The sequence below is a fragment of the Carya illinoinensis genome, chromosome 2 (genome assembly GCF_018687715.1).
Source record: "Carya illinoinensis cultivar Pawnee chromosome 2, C.illinoinensisPawnee_v1, whole genome shotgun sequence".
Lineage (NCBI taxonomy): Eukaryota > Viridiplantae > Streptophyta > Magnoliopsida > Fagales > Juglandaceae > Carya > Carya illinoinensis.
Genome location: NC_056753.1, coordinates 2,920,296 through 2,947,708, shown reverse-complemented (window position 1 = coordinate 2,947,708; position 27,413 = coordinate 2,920,296). Strand labels below are relative to the sequence as shown.

Below are 27,413 nucleotides of genomic sequence, written 5' to 3'. Positions count from 1 at the left end.
TCCCAACATGGCAATTGGCATAGAGGGAAACAAATTTACAGACGTTTTTTTGGGGACCGAGTGGTCCTAGAATCTTGTGTACTTTATTTCTTTGTCTTCCCTGTGTTCATGTGAGCTACATGATGATAAGGTGAAAATAGCTTACACTAATTAAGCCGTTGGAAAATCCAAGAACTCAATCTTAACGTACATATTAATCAGCTCTGTTCTGTTTCTATATTGTCCTGCAACCAGCATGCATCATGAGAGGCTGAGATTTTGAGATTTGAGGAAATAAGCTATATATCTAGCTAGCTGTGTCTTTTCATGAAGTTTTACATGCATGCATGAGCTGTACTTGTCTTTCTAATATAACTCTACATGAAGCTGGGGTACTGTTGCACCCTGATTGGCAGGCCGTTGGGGAAATCGACAAAGGGGAAGGCATAAGCTTGATCCGTATCGGCTAACTCCCAGTGGTAGTTGAGGACCATATGGTGGATGAAAACTGCCATTTCTAGCTTTGCCAATTCCGATCCCGCGCACAGCCGTGGTCCTCCCCCAAATGGCATGAAGTTATTGCTTGTTGTTGATATGCTCGGGCAACTGGATGAAGATCCTCGCAATATTCCATTGTTCTGCTCAATCATAACCATCACACCATTACAAGGAGGAAATAATGAAAAATATCACAGTAGTTTCTATTGAATCTTATATATAGCATATAGAACATGGGTCTCTCTCACACTCCCTTCACCTGCGGGCTAGACCCACTTATGGAATATTTATAGTTGAGTGAGATCTCTGCTCTGATTCATAGCTAGGCTTCTAGCTACATAGCTTAACTACACATATCAACTAATTATTTTTCTTCGTTTCTTAAAAATCTAATATAGAACTCTAGTGTGCTTGGGCATGTAGTTATAACAAACGAATTTTTAAGGATATGGATTGCTAAATCACATAACCTTTAACTGTCTAAAAACAAACATGCACCAAATATCAACAACAGGGTTGCTTTTGTCACATAACCCAAAGTACAAACAATTTATATGTATATATATATCCATAGATTTAGATACGATACGAATCTTTAATTATTCTATTTTGCCTATAAAAATGGATGTAAATTCTATGTGTTCAAGTAGTGGGACATTCAACGAAAATGATGATGACTGATGAGGTCCAACTTCTCGAGAGAAAAACAGCATAGTACATTGCCCCCACAATTATCTCTGTCAATAAGTTTATTTCCTTTTTCCTTTTTTCTGCTCTTTGCTAAGCTAGGGACTAGGGAGTTTCTCACTTTCTTGAACGGGGTTTTGCCTTTTTTCTTTCTTTTTCTCTTTCCGGAATATGGTGGCTGGTGATCAGGGACCAGTTTCGTCAATTCATTGACCCACCATAGAAAGGCACTGGTGCACGTGCACTTGAGAACCCCACCTCCACATGGGCTTTAATCATCTCAAAACCCAGAGGCCCGCCCACACGCACGCATGGAATAGAGAGAGAAACGGCCACAACTTCGTGGGGGCAGACTGGCAGTCGGCCGTACTGTGTAACATTGGTTCTTTGATCATGACAGTTCATCTCCAAAAAAATCCTAGAGATCCCACCAAGTTTTTATAACCACCCTTTAATCCCAATTCCATACAGATATGAAAAAGGCTTTAATAGAAATCTTACAATAAACTTATTAAAAATTTCAATTGTTAGTTACTGCATGCAAAGAAGACACCATCTACAACAATAATATATCAAATTAAAATCAAAGTTGAGATCTTAAAAAGTAAATACACAAATAAACATGACTTAAATGTGGTATGATGTTAGACTGTGAAAATATGGCATAGGGCAGCCTGGGCGGGGGACCAAAAATCTGAAATAAAATTTATTGAGAAAGTTGATATTCCTCTAACGATGATCTTTTTTTAAATCTAGTCTATTCCGTCTGGTCCCACAAGGTGATATTTCTGACTTCATTCCCATGTTGGCTTTACATCTTGGCTGCTTTTTTTTTTTTTTTTTTCATTACAACAGTTTACGAGCAGTCTTGGATTTGATTAAGATTATCAAGCAACCAACACCAAAACATTAATATAATAATAATAATAATAATAATAATAATAATATTTACTTAATTTTGGCCACCATGATCTGCCAGACAATCATTTGCAGCACCAATTGGGTCTATGACCAATTATGCAATGCTTGCCAGTGAGAGCCACAACAACAGTAACCACTGAAAGTGCTTGGGGACCTCTGCTAAGTCAATCAAACCCCCTTTTCCCCCCTTTTCCTCCTCCTAGTTTAATATACCAGAATATATATTTATTTTGAAAAAAAGAAAGAAAGAAAGAAATGATAGCACTCATTATGAAAGGCATGCTGTCAAAGGGCTCATAAGTCACCTGCCATCTCCACGGGTTGAACTGTTGAGGCTGGTCAAAAAGCAAAGGATCCAAATGCACAGCTGCAATCACCGGAAGCACTTTCCATCCACATGGAATATCATACCCTTTCAAACACAATAATAATAAACAATTCAACCAAAAAAAAAGAAAAAATCAAAGTTGGGTCAGTTTCTGGCAACCTTCCAGCGAAATTACACTCATTTCAAGTGCCTTGTCATACCTCTATACCGAACATTTTTCAGTGCCTTTCTGTGAAGAAACCTCACTACATTACCAAGCCGGAGTGTCTCATTGATAACCTTCACAAGAGGGAAAAAAGAATGGTCTTAAGAACTGAATAATGGAATAATTTAGATTTAAGTTCCATAAATTTACTGCAAAATCATTGAAAATAGGTACTGCTTGAGCTTACACATTGGGTGAAATCCATTTCCTTGTAGTCATCCCAACTCAACTCCATTTCTCCTGATTGCTTCTTGGCTCTGGCAATTCTGAGGTGTTCTTCCTGAAACGACACATCAAAAAATAATTAAAATATGGTAAATTAACTTAAAGGGGATTTGTCTGTGACTTTGAGGAGGTACTTACTCTTAGCTGTTGAATAGCATTGGGACAACCTTGCAAAAAGTATATAGCTAAAGCTATGGCTACTGATGAGGTTTCATGGCCAGCGAAGAGCAAGCTTAAAATCAAGTCAAGGATTTGCTCTGTTGAAAGATTGGAATGCTGCAAAACCCATCCAAGAAGATCATCATCTTCCTCTAAATTCCCGCTTCCCTCCTTCATTCTCTGATGTCTATCTTCCATTTTGCGCTCGATAAACTTTAGGATGGTTGCTCGAGACTGTGAAGCAGAGCATCACGCAAGATAAACCCACTGAAACCGTGATTTTTATGTTTCTAAAACATTCATCATTATCGTCCAGTGGGGTAAAACTAGTTACCTGCAAGGCCTTTCTATATGCTGTTCCGGGAAAATTCAGAGGAGCCGATACCACTCCCTTCATGAAAGTAACATATTCTTTCTTCAGCTGCTCGGTCTCGGGAACTCCGGGTTCCATGCTCATGATATGTTTCGCCATCAAATTAAAGGTAAACTGCAATTCTTATTGATAAATAATAAGCAAAGCTGTCTCGATAATTAAATTTGACTTGCTGAATAGAAAAAAAGTTGCTATCTTTAAAGCTTTTACCTTCTTGGCTTCATCTTGAGCTGAAAATATAGAATTCTCCTTCCAGGTGCTCAGTACAAGCACGGTATGCTTCTCTACCTCTCTCAAGAGATGGGTCCTAAGCCTGGCATGGCTCAAGAAGTTGAGTGCGATACTCCTCATGTCTCTATGCATTTCTCCAACTAATACCAACATTGACCATTTTCCAAGAATCCCACCTATGCTTCTGGGATAGCTGCATTCAAATAACTTTCCTTCGTTCTGTAAGATGAATCTGTTGAGGCCAGCATCTACCGAGACTATTGTTGGCTCTCCAAACAGATTAGACTTGAAAATTTTGCCATATCTGAACAATGAGAAACAGTTTATTTAAGAGATATAATTGTGTAAAGCAGAACATTGATTTTTGTGTGTTGACGGCTTGTTTTTTTGTGAGTGTATGTGATATTACCTTGATATGTGTTGCTCCATGAATTCTCCAATTGAAATAGCGGAGTAAGGCTTAAGATAACCTATAGTTTCTCCAAGAAAAGGCCAGCCCATATTCCCTGGTGGGAGATTGAGTCTGCTTCGCTTTCTTCTGATGAAAATGAAGATCAGAAGTAGAGCTAGGATAGACGGAACAGAACAGAGAACTAGCTCTGAGTCAGGCATGGAGACTGACTCTTTTCTCCCTGATCTCTGTGCGTGGAATTTGCTTAGTCTGTTCTAAGCAGTTTGAATCAGATTTCTGCTTCTTGTTGTAGTTCCACGTCTTGCACCTTTCAGTAGTTTCAAAAAATAACTTGAGCAGATGGTTTCGATGAAAGCAAACTCAAGTGCAAGCTTCGAAGCCAAACGTACTAGGCTGCTTTTTATAAGCAGCTCTGTCTTTAAGCGAAAATAGCCGAAAGCATAGCGAGGAAATAGGCTTTACACTTCGGAAATGCTAATCTGTATAAAATAAACTTGCATTTTTTAAGTTCCATATTTTTGTTTTGCTCATAATTGGTGCGTGAATTTGCTAACTTTCTGCTAAAATAATCCTACATGTTGATACATAACATGGCATGCAAAAAAGTAAGAAAACGCTTGGTTTAGATAATGAAATGAGATGAGATAGTTTTATATGAAATTCGAATAAAATATTATTATAATATTATTTTTTAATATTTGATGCAAATTCAAATTGATATGAAGTATATAGATCCAAATTTTACATTAATTGCATTGAAGTACTCATTTAAAAAGATGAATATGTATAAATACGGAAGGAAAATCTTAACATCTTTTTTGGACTAAAGACAATATTAGTTAATTTTTCTCAAATCATATATTTATGTTCATTTTTATCTTATTAATAAATATTTGGTTTCAAGTTTTAGAAATGATTTTGATTTGGATTTTGGCCAAATTTTTTGTAGGATTTTTGTTTATTTATGTATTTATTTCTCATACAATAATTTAGATTTCTTCTTTTTTGGAAAATCATCATAATTTTAGATTTTGCAACTATTTAAGTCTAACTTGTGGGTTTCATAATTTTTTTTTTAATTTTACTATTAATCAATATTATTCAAAATTTTCTCTGTGTTTTGGATAAATAAATCTTTTATATACTTTGTGTTGATCATCTATTGAAACTAACCATCATAATTAATCTAAATTCTGTTTGACATCAATATTATTATTATTATTTTGTGATTTGAAAAAGTTGAATTGAGATTTGAAAAAGTTGATTTATTCATTATATTTTGTGTGAAAATTTAGAAAAATTATAATGATGTGATAAAATGAGTTGAGAGTGTTTCTCAATCCAAATTGTCTTTAAAGCTCACTTAAATCATGTCAATCTTTGTATCAATTGAGGTCATTAAATTCATATAAAAGTTTAAAAAAAGGTTTTTGCTGTCAATTAATGATGGTAGGTGCAAATACAATTTTGTTGAAAGATAGGAGTCGGGTGCAAATATAATAATGAGATGAGATGAGATGAGTTAGGAGTGTTTCTCAATTCAAATTGCCTATAAAACTTACTTAAATTATGTCAATCTTTGTATCAATTGAAGTCATTAAATTCATATAAAAGTTTAAAAAAAAGGTTTTTGCCGTCAATTAATGATGCAAATACAACTGGTTGAAAGATAGGAGTCTGGTGCCGTCAAACTAGGTCAATGTGTAACCCATTCGTGGCGTAAAGAAAAGCTCCAATTTTCTTCCATCCATCAATCCAACCAACCCACTTCTTCACTCGATCATTTTATTTTGTGCCATTTTTTTTTTAAGAAAAAAATAAAACTTTATTAATAAGTATCAACAGAATGAAAGAATATATTGAGGAATCGCATCTAAATCAATGATAACATCTAGGACCCCCAAAGCACTTTGCTTAAGGCATGAATAGCCTTGTTACATTCTCTCCCAATATGGTTCACTGACCATTGATCAAAGACAGCCAAACTCTCAATGATTTCTGCAATAAACATACCACAGTAAATATCATTTATTTGTTGCTTCTGAATTCTTTCAACTACTTGCAGAGAATCAACTTCCAATATGACCTACTTTAAACCCAAAGCCTTACATAAATTAACTGCATGCAGTGTTGCCTGTGCCTCAGCTAGTAAAGGAACAGGATATAAATATTCAATGTTCCTCCTCAAGGTGCCTATAGCAAAACCCTCCCAATCATGAATGATAGCTCCAAAACTAGCCTTACAATGAGTCTTGTCCATGCTACATCCCAATTGAACTTGTATACATTTAGAGGAAGAGCCTCCCAAGAAAGGGTTGCTTGAGAATTGTTTGCTAATGAGGTCTCGGATATGCTATTAGGCTGCTGGAATTGTTGCAACAAATGCTATGAATGGAGCACTATCTGATTGGGATAAGAAAGTGAACCTTTAAAAATAAGATCATTTCTTCTAGCCCAAATCTGCCAAGAGGTAATTGCAAATTCTTCCACTTCCTTCTTGTCAAGCAAATTAAAGATCTCCTCCAGAAAATTCTTGAGATTATGGCTTTGAGACTTGAACTTTTGAATTCGAATTGAGCATTGCCGCCATACATCATTTGTTGCAATACATTCCCAAATTACATGCTTAGTTGTTTCAAGTTCTTGCTCACAGATAGGACAATCTGATAAAATTGCAAGTTGATCACAATAATAAAATGAATGCCACCACTCAAGTCCTTCCATCTAATAACTTATTTTACAAGTTTGGAAGTTACTTATGCGAAGGTATTAAAAATAAGGAAAATGATAAAGTCACTTCTCTACAGTTCACTTTTTTTGTTTTTATTTTTAACTTCATGATTAAGGAAGTATTTTTTAATGAAGTTGTGAATTTAAAAAAAAAACAAAATTAAAAGTGTTAAAAAATACATGTAGAAAAACAAAAAATTAAAAACTCATCTATGCCTAATTGCAGTTTTCAACAGTTATTGAGAGTGGTGGACGTAGGAAGACCCTAACAACAACAACAACAACAATAACAACAATAATAGTAATAGTAATAATAATAATAATAATAATAGAATACAAAAAGAACTAATATTTGCATGGATGGCAGTGACAACCTAGCAAAAATTAAAGCAATTTTATCTATTATAACCTGAAAAAACCTTAAAAGTGACCATTTTATCAAGATATGGCGATTATGTATTCTCGACCTTGGATACTGATAAAAACTGAGGAATGAGTATCATGACCATTTTGCACTTTATAATATATATATAAGCATCCCTTACACTTATTTTAACTCATAGAGATTGACTCAAGTGGTAAAAATATTGGATTTGAAGGTATGCTCTCCAGGTCAAAGATTCAAATTCTTTTAGGTGTAAACAATATCTAGGAACCATCGGATTAAAAGATTTTTTCATTAAATTATCCGATGTACACTTCTAAAAAATTCCTTACTGATAGCTATTGCATCTCGGAATTATTTGGAACATTATTTCTAGACACCCAATGCCAAGAAAAAATGAGAATAAAATAACTGGGACAAGATGAATCGTGCTTGGAGTTGGCAAACCAATAAAATCAATATATTTCTAAAGGTGTTTTTCTTTTATGTCGTCTATAAACTAACCCATATTATAAGGCATAAGAAAGAACAAAAATTCGTTATTCTGAAAGACATGATCATCATTGACAACTTGTATCTAAAAGATAACTTAATTGCCCAAAGAAATTAAATAATTAGAGTATATATCTTAAGATTATTAAAAAATCACCATAATTTTTTACTGAATTCATTCACCATTATCATTTATTAAATTCAAAATATTAATCTATAAATAAACCGTAACGAAAAAGAATAAAGATATTGAAAAAGGGGGGAGAAATAAAGAGGAAAATGGGTGAGAATTGTGGGAGCATCGTGCGGCCACCTTTTGAGCCAAACTCAAGCGTGAGCGATTATTGATTGAGGTCCCGGCCTCTGCCTTTGGTTTTGCACAATCATGATGATGGCTAGAGTTCTGAACATGATTACTTGATCAAATTCTGACATTATAATTTCTTTCTCTTATCTTCATTTAGAATATGAAAAATATTTTTGACAAAAAAAATAAAAATAGTTTAATAATTTTTAATAATTACGAGCAGGCGTGGAGTATTCACATTAATATAAACGCATCATTTAATTTATAAGAGAAATTTTAAAAATTAGTTTTTTTTTTAAATTAGTTTTTTTTTTTAAATTCAAATATGTGTATTAACTATTATATATGATTTGCAAGCAAAAAATATAAAAATAAAAAGTTAAAATTTGCTGTTTATGGTCAGAGAATATCTTTTCAGAAAGAGAAATTTTATTTATAATTTTCAAGTAGAGACTACATATACAGACTCTTTATTAAAAAAGAAAAAATATCATTTTAAGAATGGTATTTTAGTAATTTAAAAAAATTTTAAACATAAAATTATTTGTATCTATATTACAATTCTTAAATAGAAATTGTACGTAGCATTGTTCTTTCAGAAATACTAAAGTCACGCATGAAAATTATGACATTATTTTTTTTTATAGGTAGTGATTAAAAAATATATTTTTAAAAATATTGTTAATTTTTTTAAAAATATTAAATAAATACATGAAAAAAATAAAATTTAACCATCAGAATCGAGCCACTCATATCCTTTTTAATGTCAACGTGTGCATGACACTTTCTTTCAAATTATGATAAGTGGCACTCATCTCAATGGACAGAAATCCAAAATTATATAACACGAAACATCAACATAATAAATGTGTTTTCTTTAATTCTTACCTACCAAGTACTCTGCATAACTCTTTCCATCAGTCACTGATCCACTTTGTCTTTGCATGCAGCTTGACGATGCTTTCTTTCTAGAGATAGAGATTTTGGATAAAAGAGATGATCAGAGAGCTCTTGTACGTACGTACGTACTCAGATGGCTGGTGTCATATCTTCCTCAGATATATCTTAAAGACTTAAACCTAATTCGTCTCATCTTTAAAAATAGAACATCCTTCCAAAATATGGAATGAAGTAATAATCTTGAATTACCTAATATTTATTATGTTTTCTCTCTTATTTCTTCCTTATTTTAGTGAAATTAGAAGTTGAAAGTCCCTATAATCAGTACACAGCCAAATTCCCAAAACTCGACAGCTAGTATGCACCAAAATATCAGCAGGTTACATCATATATACAATCAATTAGTAGTTAGCTGCGATTATGTATCCATCAATATACGATCACTACACCTCATGTGGATGTAACCAAACTCTCTCCGGCTACATGGGTAAGAAAAATGCATACCCCATGTATCGTGAGAATACAAGTGATGTATGAGTACTCGTATTATTTAATAATGAGAAATTTTTATTTTTTATAATATTTTTAATGGAGTTTCAAATATATAATTATTTTCTTTTTAAAAAAATATAGGTCCCATACCTTCAACTTTTCATTGAGACATTACAAAATATATTATCCTATTCACATTTTTTTTTTTATAAGCAATATTACGTACAGTTCTCATTTAGAGACTGAAATACAATCATAGATAATTTTATTTTTAAAATTATTAAAATATTTTTTTTAAAATAATATTTTTTTTCTTATTCAATAAAAGGTATGAGCTGTAAATAGAATTTTTCTTTATATATATATATATTCTAAATAATTAGAAATTTACACTAATTTTTATTTATTTATTTATTTTGTTTGATTTCGTACAAATGTATCCAAATCATTTATCACCTCAATAAATCCGACTAAAAAATAAAAATGGCAAAATCTAGTAAGAGAATATTAATTGCAGAAAAACTTATAAAATAGTAGTTTATGCATATTTTACCACTGATCTCATGATACGCAGCAAGGACAGAATTATTACCCTAGCCTTCACAATTACATCTGGGATTAGTCGTTATTTATCAAAGCAATAATTCAAAAGAAAGAAAAATAGTAGCTAGGGTAGCTCCACCATTAGTACTGTTTGCAGTACTTTTAATTTGGAGAGTAAGATGATTAGATGAGATAGTTTTAAATAAAAATTAAATAAAATATTATTATAATATTAATTTTTAATATTATTATTATGAGATTTGAAAAAAATTAAATTAGAATTTAAAAATTTTGAATTATTTATTATATTTTATGTAAAAATTTGAAAAAATTATAATGATAAGATGAGATGAAATGGGTTAATAGTGTTTTTAATCTAAATGGTCTTTAGATCTTGATTTAGATTTAAATATGAAATAGGATAAGATGAGATAGTTTTAAATAAAAGATGAAAATTAAATTTTATTAAAATATTATTTTATTATTATTATTTTAAAATTTTAAAATATTAAAATATTTATTATATTTTATATAAAAATTTAAAAATATTATAATAATAAAATAAAATTAGATAAGATAAAATATGTTTCAAATACAAATGACATAACTCTCGTATCTCTTGTAGATATTTTCCTCTTTATTAGTCTCTTTTTTTTTTTTTTTTTTTTTTGCCTTTTTAAGAAGAAGTGCTTAGATGGATTTAATTCTTTGAGAAATATTGTCATGTCCAATTTCGAGCCGCATTGCGCTCCACGAGGCGCAAATGGGACTCACACGGCACCACACTTCTGAAGTTCCATTAACCACGTACACACACCTAACACCGTATTTTCGAGATACGGATCTAGCCATTTTGATCATCACTGTCTTAATAAATGATTATTTAATAATAATAAATATGTTATATTTTAATTAATAAAATATTTTAATTACAAACTCGGCGTTGTAATATTCCAAGATGAAGAAACCGATCGAGCTCTCCATTAATGAATGTCTTCCCCCTATAATCTATAACAATGCATTATATGCAGTACCCCTCTGCACTTAGTAAGAGGGCACTGACTGAGCTAGAGTTTTCGAAACCAGTATTCATGCCTTGTCTAATCAACTTGAGAAAATGGGATCGAGGACATTAATGACTCTTTGACAGCAAATAGAGGACCTAATAATAAATTATATATAGATACCATCGTGAATATCTAAGTGTAATATAATCATTATAAAAATAAATAAATATAAAATTTATATTTTAAAAAATTAAATTTTTAATAATAAATTTTATTTTTTATAAGTGATTACATATTACATTATCATTTATATATTTTATGACTGTATATATAGATGTAGAGTACGTAAATATCGTATAGTTATTTAAAAAAAAAGTGAGATCTATTATTAAAAAATTAATTTTTTTATATAAATTTTATATTTATTTACTTATTTTAAAATAATTACATGATATTCGTAGACTTAATTTCTTGTTTTTGGATTAAAAAGGTCATTAATTAGCCTTTAATTAAAAGAACGATGATATTGTTTTTGGACATATCACATAATCAGTCCATCGAAAACCTGACGACAAGGAAAAGGTGGCCTCCAATATTACAAAAAAGCAGCTAGCAAGCACAACTAGTATCGTGTAACATCAACATCCATTCAGAACCTACAAAAATCACTTAACCTTTCAGATGTACAATATATAAATCAAAGCTACAACCCACGAAAAGGGTGCATGGAAAATTCATTAACATTAAACTCGTTGAAAAACGATTTTTACGTATGATTTTGAGCTCAAAGCTAGCAGCTTAACTCATGTACGTAATGCATTTTTATCAAAGCTAGAATTGCTGGTTGCATCTTCTTTGGAATTCTTGCATGTAATTTTATTTTACAAAAATATCTTTGTGAGAAAATTATTTAAGAGAAGTAGTGATTATTATAAAAACATGACCCCAATTGACACCAAGATTCCACTGGATAACAGTAGTACTGCAGTTCGCATGACCCACCAATTTTCCTACGAATTGAAATATTATATTAAGCAAAATCAAGTTGTTTTGTCTAATCCCTAGCTAGGGTTAGAACCTATGTATATAATAATAATAATTATTATTATTATGAGAAAATGTGTTCAAGCTGGCTGTTTGTATTAAGCAAATCTAGATTTGAATTTGGCCATGTTTTCGAATTATTTTATAGTTTCTAATGTAATTTGAAACGGAAGATTTTGAACCGTTAAAATATGTTTTGAATTTAATGTAAAATTTAAATTTTAAATTCAAATAATAATAAAAAAAGAAAGACAAAGCCATTAATTATTAAGTGACAGACTAAAACAAAAATCATGCAATTTGAATTACGAGAACAAAGAAAAACAGAAACATGAGGTCAGTCTAGGCAGCAATGATTTACTCAATTCTCATCTAAATGTCCAACAGAAGATCAGGGCCTACAGCATTTGTTCAAGGGTCGGATACTCATTCATTAACTTAGATGAGTCGATCCAACTTGTGTGCCACACTGCCACCCACTACAATCGGATATTCTTCCCTTGTTCATGATAACTGGTACTTGAGCCTTGTTCAAGAGGAACATAACAAAATTGTCCCTTGAGGGACCACGACAGCACTAATAAACCGAGAATAATTCAACCAATCAAATCATGCGAGTTTTTGCATGGGTCAACTTAATCACCACGACAAAAATACAGCAGTGTGGCACGAAAGATAATTTGAATTCATGAGCACCGATTTGGAAGTAGTTTTTGTTTTTCCTATTTGGAGATCAGACCTTATGCCATTTGGTCCAAAGGCTTCGAAAAGTTAGAAGTGCTTATGCATGCTAAAGTACTTTTTAGTTTTTCCATTTAGAAATTAGACCTTATCCCATTTGATTTGTGGACTTTGACGATTTGGATGGAGTGCTTATGCATGCCGAAGTACTTTTTGGATTTTCTATTTGGAAATCAGATCTGATCTCATTTGATCCAAAGACTTGACGATTTGGATGGAATGCTTATGCATGCCGAAGTACTTTTTAGTTTTTTCATTTAGAAATCAGACCTTATCCCATTTGATCCGTGGATTTTGACGATTTGGATAGAATGCTTATACATGACAAAGTACTTTTTGGCTTTTCTATTTAGAAATCAGATCTAATCTCATTTAATCCAAAGACTTGACGATTTGAATAGATTGCTTATGCATGCCGAAGTACTTTTTGATTTTCCCATTTAAAAATCAGACCTTATCTTATTTGGTCTGAGAACTTTGATGATTTCGAAGTGCTTATTATGCATGCCGTAGAGCAGTATTAATTTGCATAGATATCATGCACATGAAAGTTACAGGCTAATTAGCGAAAGTATAGGAATAAAGACGCACTAAATTAAATTTGATCCCATCATTGATGCACGTATGTAGCACGTTGATCTAATTTCTCCAGCATTCATATCATGATGATCTGTTAGTTTCTTTGTCAACACCTCTCGATGGATTCGATGTGTAAGAATAAGCTCTCGTTATTGTCCTAATAACTCCTACCCTTAAAATACAGTAACCCACATGAACAGCTCGAGGATGTATATTCATCAAGAATTCAGTTTGATATGCTTAGAAAACAAAATTATGCATGAAACAAAAAAATAGAAGAGCCATTCAATTCTGCTCACATTGCAGGCCATTTGGACCCACGTATCACTGGATTCTCATAAAAAAAATTCAAAGTGCCAACTATTCATTTGTAAGCTGGTATCACCTCTCGGGTCTAGGCTGTGCCTGAACTTCTAAATATGCAACCACTTTAACTGCACAATATTTGAGTACAGATATTTCTGAAACCCAATTGAATCTACAAGCCCATGAAGGGAAAATTAATAGGAAGTAGCATTTTCTCTAAGTTAAAAATCTATGCTGTTTGCAATGATCAAGAAATGGTGTTTGGCAAATTCTCATGCCTTTGTGTATGCATCTAATCTCAAAAAGGGGCAGTGAGGCGTACACTGCGCGCTGCATAGTTTCTCTGCCACAGATGTTCACATAGACAATGGTAACAGCAGTCTTCTCTCCTTCTTCCTGGCAAGGGACTGCCTAGATTTTCTTAGGCGTACAGGAAGAAAGATACCAATGCAGATTACCACAAAAGAAATCCGAATGTGGCCTAAGTAAAGGGACCAATAGCATGACACGACAAGCATGCTAAAGATTAGAGCCCAAAAGATTGCCACGGTGACATCGACCCTGCATGAAGTTAACAAAAGCTATTGCAATTGAATGGCAACAAGAATATAAAGATATTTTGGCACTAGCATAGGTAATCAACAAAGGTTCCTTTGAGATTTTTTTTTTTCTTTTTAATGGGTAAACATTAAACAAAGTACGATATTAAGAAATCCATGGGCATACTAAATTTCATAACATAAGAGAGAGAGGAAGATGAATTCGATAAAGGAGAAATGGAGATGGTTAAGCCCGACCATATGAATTGGCAAATGAATGTTACTACTCAATTTGGTAGAACATGACTCAAAAGCCCTCAAGTAAAGAAAAAACTGAGTGGTTCCGTCTAATCAAATCCTGACTGAGTTTGATCCCCATGCAATCACAACCATAGTTGAAGGAAACTCACAGATTTCTAAAACATTCAATCTCTGAGTACTTTACCTGTGGGAACTTGAGAACACATAGCAAATATTATTGGTGCCAGGGTTTTTGCAGAGGATATTTGGTGCAGAGATAATAGATGGTTCAAGTTACTTATGAAAAGTTAGAAGTCATGCAAATCATAGCTTTACTTAATCGAATTTATGAACACATCAGCCAACGGATTTTTTGCCAGCCTTACTGATACTTCTGGCAGTGCAAGCAAGTGCAAACCGTGAACACATAAGATCAAATATTAGTCGCCAAAGAGTTTGATCATTATCAATAAAAGCCAAAATTTTGAAACAAGAGCAAACTCCTCACAACACAAGTATGCAGTCATTACTACTAGAATGAATGAGCCCTTAGAATCAAATACATTCCATCAACATTCCCATGCAATGATTACTCATATTTTACTGCCTTGTGTCTGTGTGCTTTTTTTTTTTTTTTTTTTTTTTCACCTCAAACTAATCTCAATAAGTTTCATTTCAAAGCTGCTTGGCTCCACCATACCCAATTCCAAGAGTTTCTAGAAAAAAAAGGACAAACTCCGACTATCTAAACACTAACTTCGAGTTTGTACCTGAGCTATATAAAACTCAGCTCAACCAGACTCGTTTATGCAAACTACCATCAACTTACCATCCTAGCAGGAGAAACTGCTGGAACTCAAAGAAAGTGTATGACTATCTTCTAGTCTTCTCCAATCACAAGCACCCTATCCAAATGCATTTGAATGGTAATTTATTCTTTAACTATTTACTAAATGTTATTTTGCCAGAATCAAAAGATTTAGACAAGAAATTGGAATACAAACTGTTTTCCTCCATAAATTATTGTTTCAGTGAGAGGTTTATCTAAAATACTGAATCAGTACGTCTATAAAGTTGAGACAAAAAGATTCATGGTATTTAAGCTCAATAAACTTATTACAGGGACAATATTGATTTTGGCACAAGGACAAATACAAAAGATAAACAAAAAAAATCTAATACCCTGGATGTGTGATTGTGTATGGGAAAGTGGTGAGTGGGATCCCACAATGCTTGGGAAAGAAAAGGTCTTGCAAACTCCAATTGTAACATTGAAGTACTTTTGGAGTATTAGCCTAGATGCGTCTTGGCCTTTCCATGGGTTGTTACAAAAAAATGCATTCAAAATTGAAAATTCATCATCCATTCGAAGAGTAATGCTTCATTTACCCTTATCTCTTCCAGACCAATTAGAATTATACTGACTTAAATTTTATAAGTAGGGAAATCAATTGTTTAAACTTTAGTTTCAAGAGGGAATCAATGAGCATTCCAAGTACAAGTAACCACTACTGATGGGGTAATGGATCTAAAAGATTGAGGTTAGAAAAAACTTGCAGAATCACCTAATAGGTGGGACATATGGCCTAGAAAAACCAAAATCGTAATGGCCACATTAACAGTCATCAAAATTCGCAAGGTAAGAAACAACGGAAAAGGTTCTATTTCAGTAACCACGGATGAAGCAAGGTTTCTTTTATTGGGGGCACTGGACTATACCCTATTCTAGGATAATGTTTCAACTGATTATAAGAACTTCAAAACTCGGGCAACCAGTCTATCAACTTGAGGAAGCAAAGTGGGGAACAATATATTAGGTTATGTTTACAAAGAAATGGAAACGACATGAGATCAATACCTGGCATGACTTCCCTATAATAATTTCCTTTTTCTGTTTAATAAGTGCTTTCTGTGTAATAAATCTCAAGTACGTGATTAAGATAACGACAAAGGCCAAGAAAGTAACTTAAGCAATAAACAATGATATTTGTCACCACCAGTTAGGAACAAAAACAAAATTCACCACTTGAGTGCTCTATAGTCAATGCATCAACGCCAAAACACAAACCAATTTCAGTTAACAGCAGTAATTTATCAATCAAGGTTGGCGTGCTTAACAACAATAAGTCATTCACGAAAACAATTAATTTGGAGCAAACAAAACATAATAATATTTTGCGAGGCGTCGAGTACACCGAATATGAGAACTTTTTTATTTTTTTGACCTTTTGAAAAGAAGGTATTTCCGTTGAAAATCTCTATTATAATTTATTTTTCAGAAAATTGAATAGAATATGGTTTCCTAAATGAAAGGGTTTAAAGGGGTACCAGGAAGTGAAATGGGGTTTGGGGGAGAAGACAGTAAGAGCCGGACACTTGCGTTGGGAACGGATCTGGTGGTCTCTGAGTTGCTCAACGAGCTTCGACCGGGTTATCATTGCTCGGATCAGAGATATTCTTCTCCGACCTTCAATCGGACCGCAAAACTCAAGGAATTACTGTTTCTGATGAGCCCAACACAACCGAGCTTGTTTTCGAAGCAAAACACAATCACAGGAAGGAGATCACGGTTCGATAAACACTGGTGAAGACCGAAGAGCGAAGAAAACCGAGCACAAAGTAAAAATCATTTCTTTCCGTTCTGCTTTTATTCCCCGGCTCGATTGCCAAATTAAGATGTTATGTTGCTACTCCGTACCATAGCCAGCAGGACTCATTCTTAAGACGTATTAATATTGTGGGGTCTTCGAAAAACAACAAAAGAGATTCGTGTTTGCTTTGAACTATTAATATCACTAGAAACTAAGATATCGACTACCGTCTAAGATACAATATGAGCTAATAATATCACTAGATTTCGTGTCATTCATGGATTGGTGACAAAACGTCAATCGTGTGGTTAATACACATCATTGATGAGAACCAAAGCTACCCAAAAACGTTGGAACGCTCGTGGATGATAAAGTAAACACAATAACAAGATCTTGATGATATAATTCAGTGATTGTGTATAGGTTATGCCAATTATATAGAGTAACATGCATTAGATAAGTCATAGAGTTTACATCAAGGAAAAAGTTACTGTGCTGCCTGAAGTGTACCGTTATAGTATATATATATTTTTTTCTTTATTTAGTGATTAAGGAAGTAATTTTAAATGTATTGGTATATTTTTTCTTAGTAATTAAGAAAATGATTAAAAAAATGTGAAAAAAAAATTACACTAGGCGGTACGCGGGTAAGGATGGGGTGACAGAGTAACCCCATCCTTACATCAAACACTTTGTATTGTAGACTATACAAATACATCATTTATCTAAGTTATTGATAAATTCTAAGTTTTATAGTTATATTTGATCTCATCCATAACATCATGATCAGGGATTCAGGATTATCATTTTATTTTTGAAAAAAATTAAATGTCAGCTTAGCATGTTTCTTGAGTAAACACCAAGATTTTTAAGACATTTTTGGAGAGAATAAGAGTAATATACCAAGGTGGTATGCTAATATATATATATATATATCTCATAATGCATTTGTGTATTGTAAACCATACAATTATGTTATTTATCTAGTGACTGAGTTATTGATAAACTCTAATTTTTATTGTCATCTTTGATCTTATCCTTAGCATGATCAAGATTATTCTTTACTGTTGAAAAAGTTAGATGTTGCTTAACATGTTTCTTGAGTAGACACCAAAAATTTTAAGACATTATAGGAGAGAATAAGAGTAATATACCAAGTTGGCATGCTAATATGTATCTCATAATTTTTCACTTTTGTGTAGATTTTTTTTTTTTTTTTTTTTTTGAGAATTCAAGTAATACTTTTTGAACTCAACGAAAATAATTTTTCTATTTAATTATTTTTCATGATAAAACTTAAGAGTGATGTTGTTGATTTGGCATCAACAAATAAAATTTATCAAATATTCTTTTGAGTATGAATGAAGTAGGATGAGTACCCCCACTCACAAATATTCCGAGCTGAGACTCAGCCCACCCACTGCCTGAGTTTGAGCGGGGTGAGTTAGGCCGAAAGTAGTGCTTAAGATATATTAGTAATGTCTCAGAATTAATACAAATCCGTTGTCGTCCAGCGGTTAGGATATCTGGCTTTCACCCAGGAGACCCGGGTTCGATTCCCGGCAACGGAATAAGCTTTTATTTTTGTATCATGTTTTTGTTCTTGACTTTCAGTAGCCTGCCTTGACTCGTAGGAATAAGTTATAACTGAGAAATACTATTGTTAGTTAATACGGCCATAATTCATCATTTTACAAGGCCATCCATCCATCATTCACACTTTCAGTACACAGGAAATAGTTCAATTTTTAATAAAAACTGAAAATCGCATTAAACTCCATCTTACAACTGTTTTGGGCAGCGCATACAAAAATTGTAAAACCCCCAAACTGGCTCCCTCCTATTGTTTTGCAATAGTTACCTTAAAAATATACAAATGATTGAATGGAGATCTTTCTGCAAGGTGAAAATTTGCCTTTAAAGGTATTTCGAATTGAAAAATTCTCCTTAGCATCCTCTACACAGCTACACTAAGTACCAAAATGTGATTTGTATTTTTTGCCATTTTATTTAAACACACCTAAATCACATGTTGGTACGTGGTATGAGAATGATAAGTAGCATTTCTCAGTATTGAGGAATAAATTTTACATTGATTGTGGACAAAGTCTTGAACATATTTATAAGTAATGAACAACTATCTTTTGTTGAACCGGTTTTATAAGATGAGTTAGACCCATGAATTTCTTTAATGATAAGCTTAAGGAATTCTTGGTGTGAATGTTTTCAGTAGAAGAAACTTTAATAAGATGGAATTGTGAAACATGATGGTGAAATTTCCGGAGAGACGGTTATAATGAATTGACCATATAGTAGTACAGCAGTTAACAGTCTTTGCTTGAAACCAAATGGGGAAAATGGCTGATCATGTAAAAGCCAAAACAGAGTGGATATATGGGTGCTCTGTTGAGAAACTCAACAACAATATTGGGACACAACATCTTAAGACTGGTGACACAGATTTTCAAAACCCATGTACTCTTGATTTTCCATCTTCTCAACCATATTCGCAATGCCCACCCCACCTGTGACATGCAGTAGAAAATTATATCACCCTTGTATGGACATATAAAAGAATAAGAAGCTGTAATGTCTTGCTATGTTGCTCTTTTTTTCTTTTTTATTTCTTTTTTATTTTTTTAATGATGGAAAGATAGATAGCTGCATACCTAAGCTGATTGCGCTCACAAAGATTGTCAGAGCTAGTATGAAGATTATTATTGATGCCCTGCCAAGGAGTTTAATTATCTTTCTCACTACGTGCTGACCAGTGAAGGCAGCTATTGTTGCAACGAGAACAAAGTAAGCAGCTGCAGCAAAGAGTAAGTTGAAGTAGAATGAAATCTGATGCTAAATTAACAATAACTATAGATACTATGAATTTCCTTCCTGCTAACAAAACTTGTTCTAGCAGTAAAAATGAGTTTGGATTCACTTACCGTATGGAACAGGGAAACGATTGAGAAGGTAATATTGGACAACTGACATGGAGGATGAGAATACCATTGCAAAGGTTGATGTTGCGCTTGCTACCTGCAAAATGTGCGAATTTAGAAGCTGGTTCAACTTTCCTTTGTGTTCGAGCCCGAGTTCTGTATGTTGCGTGCATGTGTTTTTCCCCTGATGACTTCAAGTTGAGATATCTAGCTTTTAGATGTTATGTAATATGGTTTCATGTTACTTGGTTGGTTAAGCAAGTTTAAATACCTGCCACTGACATGGTACTCAACTGATCTGTTTTACATCCATTTTTTAAGTATCTTTTTTGCTTCCTCTTGATTAGCATTGAACTCATCTACTCATTACAACTTTCCCGAACTCCCCCACAAAATATAATAAACAATTCAACTTTTTCAAATCCAAAACAAAAATTATATTAAAATATTATATTCTAACAATATTTTATTCAACTTTCAACTTTCATCTCATCTCATCTCATGTGTAACAGTAAGAATATCTCAACATTTTCAAAACAGAAGGGGAATGAGATCCCAGAAACTTTCCCCAATGAAAATTATGTTGCCAACTCTTTTAATCACTATTGTCCTATGGTCGATTTCCCTTATGGTCATTGGCTTTCATCACCTTTCCTTGATTTTATTGTATATGTGCTTGGCTTTTATTGCTAAGATCTACCATAATCACTCTCCACTCAATCCTTTATCACCTGGCCATGTTCAAGGATCACATCACATTGTTTCTTTAAGAGGATCAGAAGTAGAAGATGCAAGAAAAATGTTCGAGATACCTGAGGAGGAATTCCCAATTCGAGAAAAAGGGGTCCCAAGATAAAGCCACCTCCTAGCCCGAGCAGTCCACCTACCATACCGGCCACTATACCACAGCTACAGTATAAAAAAATCAGATGCAACTTCCAGTTTGTGATTTCCTTTCCCTTAGATGCAATCACCCTTGTCCCTCTGTATAAGCTTATGGCTTCAAAAAGTGTCACTGAGACCGCAATCGGTACCTATACAACGAGAAAATATTATGACAGGCTGATCTATATGGGAAGATCTGATAGTTATATAATTAGAGCATGCTTGTTCATGTCTTAGTTACATGATTCCCAAACTTACTTGAATCAAGTGCAGGTTCAATCTGAAAAGAAAGAGATGGATACAGAAAGATTTGCTGCCATTAGTTTATTCGGGAATCTAGCATTACATCTCTTTTTTATCCCAGAAAAGAAAACCATCTGTTTTCTACAGTAGTGAAGCGACTTGCAATGATTCTTCTATCCTTGTAAAGAGTGTTTTGTCGTGCGTAATTCTACAAGCAAATCTTTTTTCCTAGGATTATACGTAGCCTTTATATTCTTTATAGACTTTTATTTTGAAGCTTACATAATAAACTAGGAAACATAATTATCTTGCAGTGTGCTTCACTGTTCATCTTAATATGCTATGGAAGCAGCCTGAAAGAAATTTGATTATTTTACCTGCAAGGAGTTCAGAATCCAGTAATTGATGGAGCAGGTCACCGTATATGTCTGCATAAAGATACATATAGATACAAATACTCAGTAAAATAAGGCAAACTTCATGGTGAGTAGTGACTGTCCAAAACTTGAAATGGCATATGACAGGTCTCCTAGCACTATAAAGCCAAGGACCTCTACCACTAGATACATTTATTTAATTAGGACACTGAAAAAGCTCATTTGTAACAGTTCAATTCATTGAGCAATGCAGAGAGATGAAATACTTGAAAAGGGTACTTTCTTGTATGAGATTTCAGAATCCAAAAACTTACCTTAACAATCTGAACAATAAGAAAAGCCACCCAGACATACACAAGCAGGGATACTTCTTTCCAGTGTATGTTGCGTGCTAGGGAAACCTGGATGAGATGGTGATAGTCACAATCTGACAGCAACAACAAGAAAACTAACAAAGTAACCAAGATTTCTGTAAAGAAAATTAGACATTCTTGGACTCACCTCCTCATCTTGGTGATCAGTGGGACCACTTGGTAGTGCTCTGTATTCTTCTCCAGAACCATCTGCAGTTCATAAGTTTAGCACAATCCAATGCCACTAATAATATTTAGAGGAGATTTCTCTCCCTTAATTCTTGGATGTTCTTTCGTGTTATTGCTTTGTTGTTGCTAGGAGGATTTTTGTTTTTTTTTTGGAGGGGGGGCATCAGTTTGTTTCTCTCAATATTTTGTGGTTTCATGTGATTTAGGGAAGTAATGAGTAGTATTATGTGCAGAGGAGGTACATAGACTTGGTTTAAACCTTAAGTTTAAAAGAACTGCTATTTATATCTGAAGAGTAGTTCAATTCCCTGAGAACTAGTGACACTGGAATTCGATCACATTCTGTTTCTGATAGGTGATGTGAGTCAGTTCTATTCTAGCTTTCATGCTTGTAAAAGATTTAACTTCAGCTAACATTGTAAAGTGCAGCTGTGATGATGATGTTCATCATTTTTAAGATAATATCCAATGAGGCCAGCCCTATTATAAGTAGGTAATTCAATAGAAAATTTGTAGAACTAATCTTTTGCCCATTCTAATTAAATTTTAACCATAAGTTTTTAAAATTCAAAAGCTTTTGTCTTGGGTTTTTATATATTGAAACTTCTTTATAGATTCCCTTACCCACTTAACTTTAGTCAGATGCCCCATAAAATGACTCTGAATTATATTGTAATAGTTGATTACAATCCCAACCAGTTCTGCAAAATTAGATATAGATTCTGTCTATTAGCAAGCTTTTTCCCCTTCGGAAGGTCATACTGCAGCCTTTGGTGTGAGTAAACTTATTTACACCAGTCATGTATACTAAAAGCAGAAAGCAATAGTAAATTAAAACTGATGGAAGGAAACTTTGATGATTTGTTAGTGAATAAGATTGTATTGCCATCCAAGTTTTCCCTGCCAGTTATATCTCAGTGTCCCTTTTGATTGTAGCACTTAATCATGATATATTTACCAAAAGTTTGGATTTTTCTACCAAAATTTGACTTGGAGAGAACCACCGATACTCACCACCAGGTTTTGTCTCTGATTCCAACAGCCTAGCCGATTCCTGAAAGTCAAGTAGCATTGGCATCTCTTCATTAGTAAGTCGAAAATACGGATCTCAATTTCACGCTTAAGATTTGGTTAGTGGAAAATCTTACCTTCTTCATTATTGTCTCTTTCTTCCATGTCTCAATCCCTTTAAATAATGCTTTTGTTGATGTACCTGGAAGCAATAATTCCAGTGTAATTCTATTAATTATTCTGTTTCACTTGCCCCAAAAAAGAAAAAAAACAATTGCAGTGGCTGGAAGAGCCTTGACAAACGCATAGAATTTGGACATAATAGTTTTGATCTCAAAAGCATTTTGTACAAAACAAATTTCAATTGAGTAGTCATCACAATGATCAATATACAGGAAATTAGAAGATAGACTACAAAACTCCTATATTGACCCTATTATTGAAACAAGTTAATGCCGATATCTATTAGTATTGATACTACCAATGAATAGAATGATAAGCAGAACTGTGACCATCCAATCAGCAAACATGACATTGAAGGCAACCCCAATGCTAATTCCTAGCATTAGCATGGGCTGAAAGAGCAACGCCAGGTCATAATCTATTAGGGGAATGTCCAGTGTTGGGTGTCTGAGTCTCAGATTGTAGTATACCGTTGATCCAGCGGCACCCATGATCATACCTGCACCCACGAAAATCACCAATCTTAATAATGTCTGGTTGTAGTAAGTTATTGATTAAACTAAACCTAGCTTTTGAAGAATGCATGCGTTTATATTTGTAGTATGTGTATATGAAACATGAATGCCAGGAAGGCATGGATGTCTGCATAAATCAATACTGACACTTAGAGATGGCAGTGGAAGACTTGGGGTCGAAACCAATGATTAAGGTGAGCATTGGGACGAAAATTCCACCACCTCCAACCCCTCCAACGCTACCCAATGCTGCGCCAAAGAATCCAATTATTGATCCAACTACAATTTTCCAACCGAATTCCATCTCCTGCCCAACCAATGAATCATGTGTCAAAATAAAAATACTTCAATCGTAGTCGAAGGAAACACACACAAACAAAGAATTACAGAGTACCAGATAAGAAATACATTAGAGGAGAAACTTCCTCATAATTTGGTAAGTCGGTCTGGAGACAATCTCCACACCGCTGACATGATATAATTTGATTTACATAAGAAGCATAAAATCAGATTCTCTTACAAATTAAATCATGTTATATATGTCAAATATGTAGAGGGTGTGTTTTCCAAACCGAGTTGCAAGTACATAAATTCAGTCCACCCACGAGCCAGAAAGTGTTAGAATGACTTCAAGATTGTTAAAAACTCACCGGCCAAACATGCTCATAGGAAGATTTCCCACCCTGTAATAAGAAATTAAACATTTTAAGTAGAAACCCTTGTCTTTCTTCTCTCTCAAGTACAGAACTTTCTGGTTCTATATCTTTCAAGACCCGTTCTGCACAGCTGACGTTGCTCATCATAACTAGGCTCCCAAACAAAAACCATGCTACCGCTGCTGTTGTTATTGCCAACCCTCTCTGGTTCAGGAACTGAGTCCGAGCCATGTAGCCAGACAGTATGCAAAGCAAAAAACGAGGGAAGATGGTAATGGTATGTACTATAGTGTATTACTTCTGAGAACTCTTTGCTATATGCTTTCCTTGCCTAACTGTTTTCTCTTCTTAATTTCCTACGAGAGCACATGCAGTCACGCTTCTAGGTGGAAGGGAAAAGTGAAGAACGCAAGAAATGAAGGAAGAAATCAAGAAATGAAAAGGCCAGTCTTTCGGTACCTGCATATTCTCCACATTTATATCTCTCTCACTCACTCTCAGTGCCTCACTCACTCTCTCTCTTTCTCCCTGGCCCAATGATTTGGACTACTTATAAAATTATTATTATTACTTTTTAATAAAATTTATGTACCTCTTCATAGTTTTCTTTTCAAAAATATTATTAATATGTTTGAATTTGTTGTTGTTATAAACTATAAATATTGAGCTGACAAAAATTTTCATTACAATGAATTTGATTTGAGCAATTCGTGAAATCTTAGAAGATCTTGCTCTTGAAATGACAAATAAATATGAGTAGTCCTAGCGTGTCATTCAACTTTATCCGTGGACGTGTCCATTAGCACAAAGTTATTTTTTTTTTCTTTCCTTTTTTACATTCTTTTAACATAGTTAAATATTTTTAAAAAATAAAAATATATATAAATACATTAAAAATTATTTCCTTAATTATTAAGTGAAAAAAATTAAATACAAGGATGGTCAAAATAAAAAGACAAACTCATACAACATACTATCATTTTTCTCATTAAATATAAACATTTTTTAGGTTTAATTAATCACTCTAAAAAAAATTAGAATTTTTTCATATAAATTTTATATTATATCCATTTTTTTTAAATATTACCTAATTTACTATTATAAATATCTTTTCTTTTAATTATAATTGGACTGATCCAAATTTCAACACCATCTCTCCCTCTTTTTTCTTTTCAGTTCCAGATAAAGCCTTTATCACGTTGGGCCAAATGTCATAGTTTCAAAGGCAAACAGTTCTTATAAAAGGACAAATATGATGATTTGGAAGATCAAATTTCAAAAGAGGAATATATATATATATATATATATAATTACTGGTTTTGTCATCTTTTCACTGGGTTCCTCCAAGTTTCCGGAAGTGGAAGTGCCAAAATTTTGTATATGAAATGATCTTTTGTGTTAGTTTCATGAATTGGCTACCGTTTAGATACCCTGTCTATATATGACACAATGGAATCCAAGAAAATCATGATTAATCCCCCTTTTTTTTTTAAGAAATATTTACAAATGAGTTTTTTTGTTGGAATATTTACAAATGAGTTTTTTCATATGAGCAATTGATTAAAAAAAAAAAAAAACAATTGTTTAAACCAAAAGCCCAAGAGAGGACATGTTCCATACCTTAATTAAACAGAAATTAGACCTCTCAATTTGGATGCGATTGTGCTAAAAATTTTCATTGCTAATATGGTAGAAGTGGAGATAGGTATATCTTCTATGAAATATTTTATTTATCATTCTTACATCACATGTCACACATAATTTTTTTAATTTTTTAATTGTTTTTCTTTTATTAAATATGTGATGAATGAATGGTGAATAGAAGAAATCAATTAATTTAAAAAAAAAAATTAAAAAAATTAAAAATAAATATAATGTGGTGTGTAAAAATGATGAATAAAACTCATATTCTATACTGTTGCAATAGAATTTTTCAGATTCAGATCTTTTTCAATTAACTAAAGAATATCGACAGGGTTAAATAATTTATTATCAATCCACAGGAAAATTCAGTTAAAAGGGTGCATTGCTCCGAAGCATCGAGTTCGATTTGTGCACAAGTGGAAGTTTCACAGCTGCTTCCCCCCTTCTTGTCTTTAGGGTAATTTTGTAAACGGCGCATCAAACAAATGTGCCGCCCCTTTCCTCATCCTTTTTTTCCTTTTTAAATTATATTATTTAATAAGAAAAATTTAATTATAAGCACAATTATATATTAATATGTATATTAATTTATTGTAATTGATCAAAATATAAATTTTATTAAAAATAATACTAATTAAAATTTTAAATATGAAGGAATCAGTATTGATATGCAGATTAGTACGCGACTTTATTTATATATAACAAAACTCTATTCAATATATATAAAAAAGAAAAAAAGAAAAAAAAAAAGAATGATGTACTCACAAAAGAATTATATAAAATAATAAAAATTTTATGTATATGTATTTTTATATATTCATTACGTTATTTTATTAATGTGATTAGTTTTATTATTTTTTTAATATAAAATAATTATTTTAATTAATTACATTAATAAAATTTATAAAAATTGTATAAAAGTGACACGTATAACTTAATTCAGTTAGATATCCAGCAGGAAGTTTCGCAGAAACGGCATACAACGTTTTGATTCTTTTGAAGACAAATGCAGTGCGGAAGTAGGAACCTCGAAGTGACAACGATTCCGCATAAAATGATAGCGGCTGCGGAACACCGTACAGTACTACTGTTATGGATAACTATCATAGGAAAACACTATGGCTCCCGTTGGGGACCACTGCTGGCTCAAAATTTTTTTTTTAATTTTTTTTTTCTTAATGATTAAGAAATTTTTTTTAATATTATTATAATTTTTTTATATTTTTTTTAAATATTTAAAACTATTAAAAAATAATTTGAAAAAAGAAACAAAAAAAACAAAAAATTTTTTTAGCCTAACGGTGCGGGAGCCACCAACGGTAACTGTAGCAGCGTCCAACTATCATAACACGGGACGTCGTTTTATATGTAACAAAAGTCACGAAAGAAAATACATTATATTACATTCATTGCAATGGTCCCCCAAAATATTATTTACGTCTCTTTCTAAGAATTTGGAAAATGTAATTTGATTTGTAAAGCAATTGATCATTCACATTCGGAAGGA

General features: G+C 32.9%; 2 protein-coding genes, 1 long non-coding RNA gene and 1 other non-coding gene across 4 annotated transcripts; 1 reads left to right on the top strand and 3 right to left on the bottom strand.

The window, feature by feature from the left end:
• Positions 1-123: 123 nt before the first annotated feature.
• Positions 124-4,439, bottom strand: LOC122297006 (cytochrome P450 90B1). Its single transcript, XM_043106797.1, has 8 exons — positions 4,016-4,439; positions 3,586-3,910; positions 3,337-3,489; positions 2,982-3,236; positions 2,806-2,898; positions 2,614-2,692; positions 2,391-2,497; positions 124-617 (listed from the first exon to the last, which is right to left on the bottom strand). Exons 1-8 carry the CDS (start codon positions 4,216-4,218, stop codon positions 357-359), a joined length of 1,476 nt encoding a protein of 491 aa, XP_042962731.1. The 5' UTR covers positions 4,219-4,439; the 3' UTR covers positions 124-356.
• Positions 4,440-13,527: 9,088 nt separating this feature from the next.
• On the bottom strand, positions 13,528-17,260 carry LOC122297001. Its single transcript, XR_006238602.1, has 2 exons — positions 16,652-17,260; positions 13,528-14,105 (listed from the first exon to the last, which is right to left on the bottom strand). It is a non-coding gene; the product is annotated as an uncharacterized LOC122297001 (long non-coding RNA).
• Positions 17,261-18,413: 1,153 nt separating this feature from the next.
• On the top strand, positions 18,414-18,485 carry TRNAE-UUC. The gene has a single exon. It is a non-coding gene; the product is annotated as a tRNA-Glu (tRNA).
• A 697-nt stretch (positions 18,486-19,182) lies between these two features.
• On the bottom strand, positions 19,183-24,763 carry LOC122296996 (sulfite exporter TauE/SafE family protein 3-like). Its single transcript, XM_043106787.1, has 12 exons — positions 24,257-24,763; positions 23,754-23,913; positions 23,390-23,590; positions 23,046-23,110; positions 22,912-22,951; positions 21,857-21,918; positions 21,670-21,756; positions 21,356-21,406; positions 20,663-20,884; positions 19,854-19,947; positions 19,584-19,724; positions 19,183-19,439 (listed from the first exon to the last, which is right to left on the bottom strand). The coding sequence occupies exons 1-12, from the start codon at positions 24,491-24,493 to the stop codon at positions 19,357-19,359; spliced, it is 1,443 nt and encodes a 480-aa protein (XP_042962721.1). The 5' UTR covers positions 24,494-24,763; the 3' UTR covers positions 19,183-19,356.
• Positions 24,764-27,413: the final 2,650 nt, after the last annotated feature.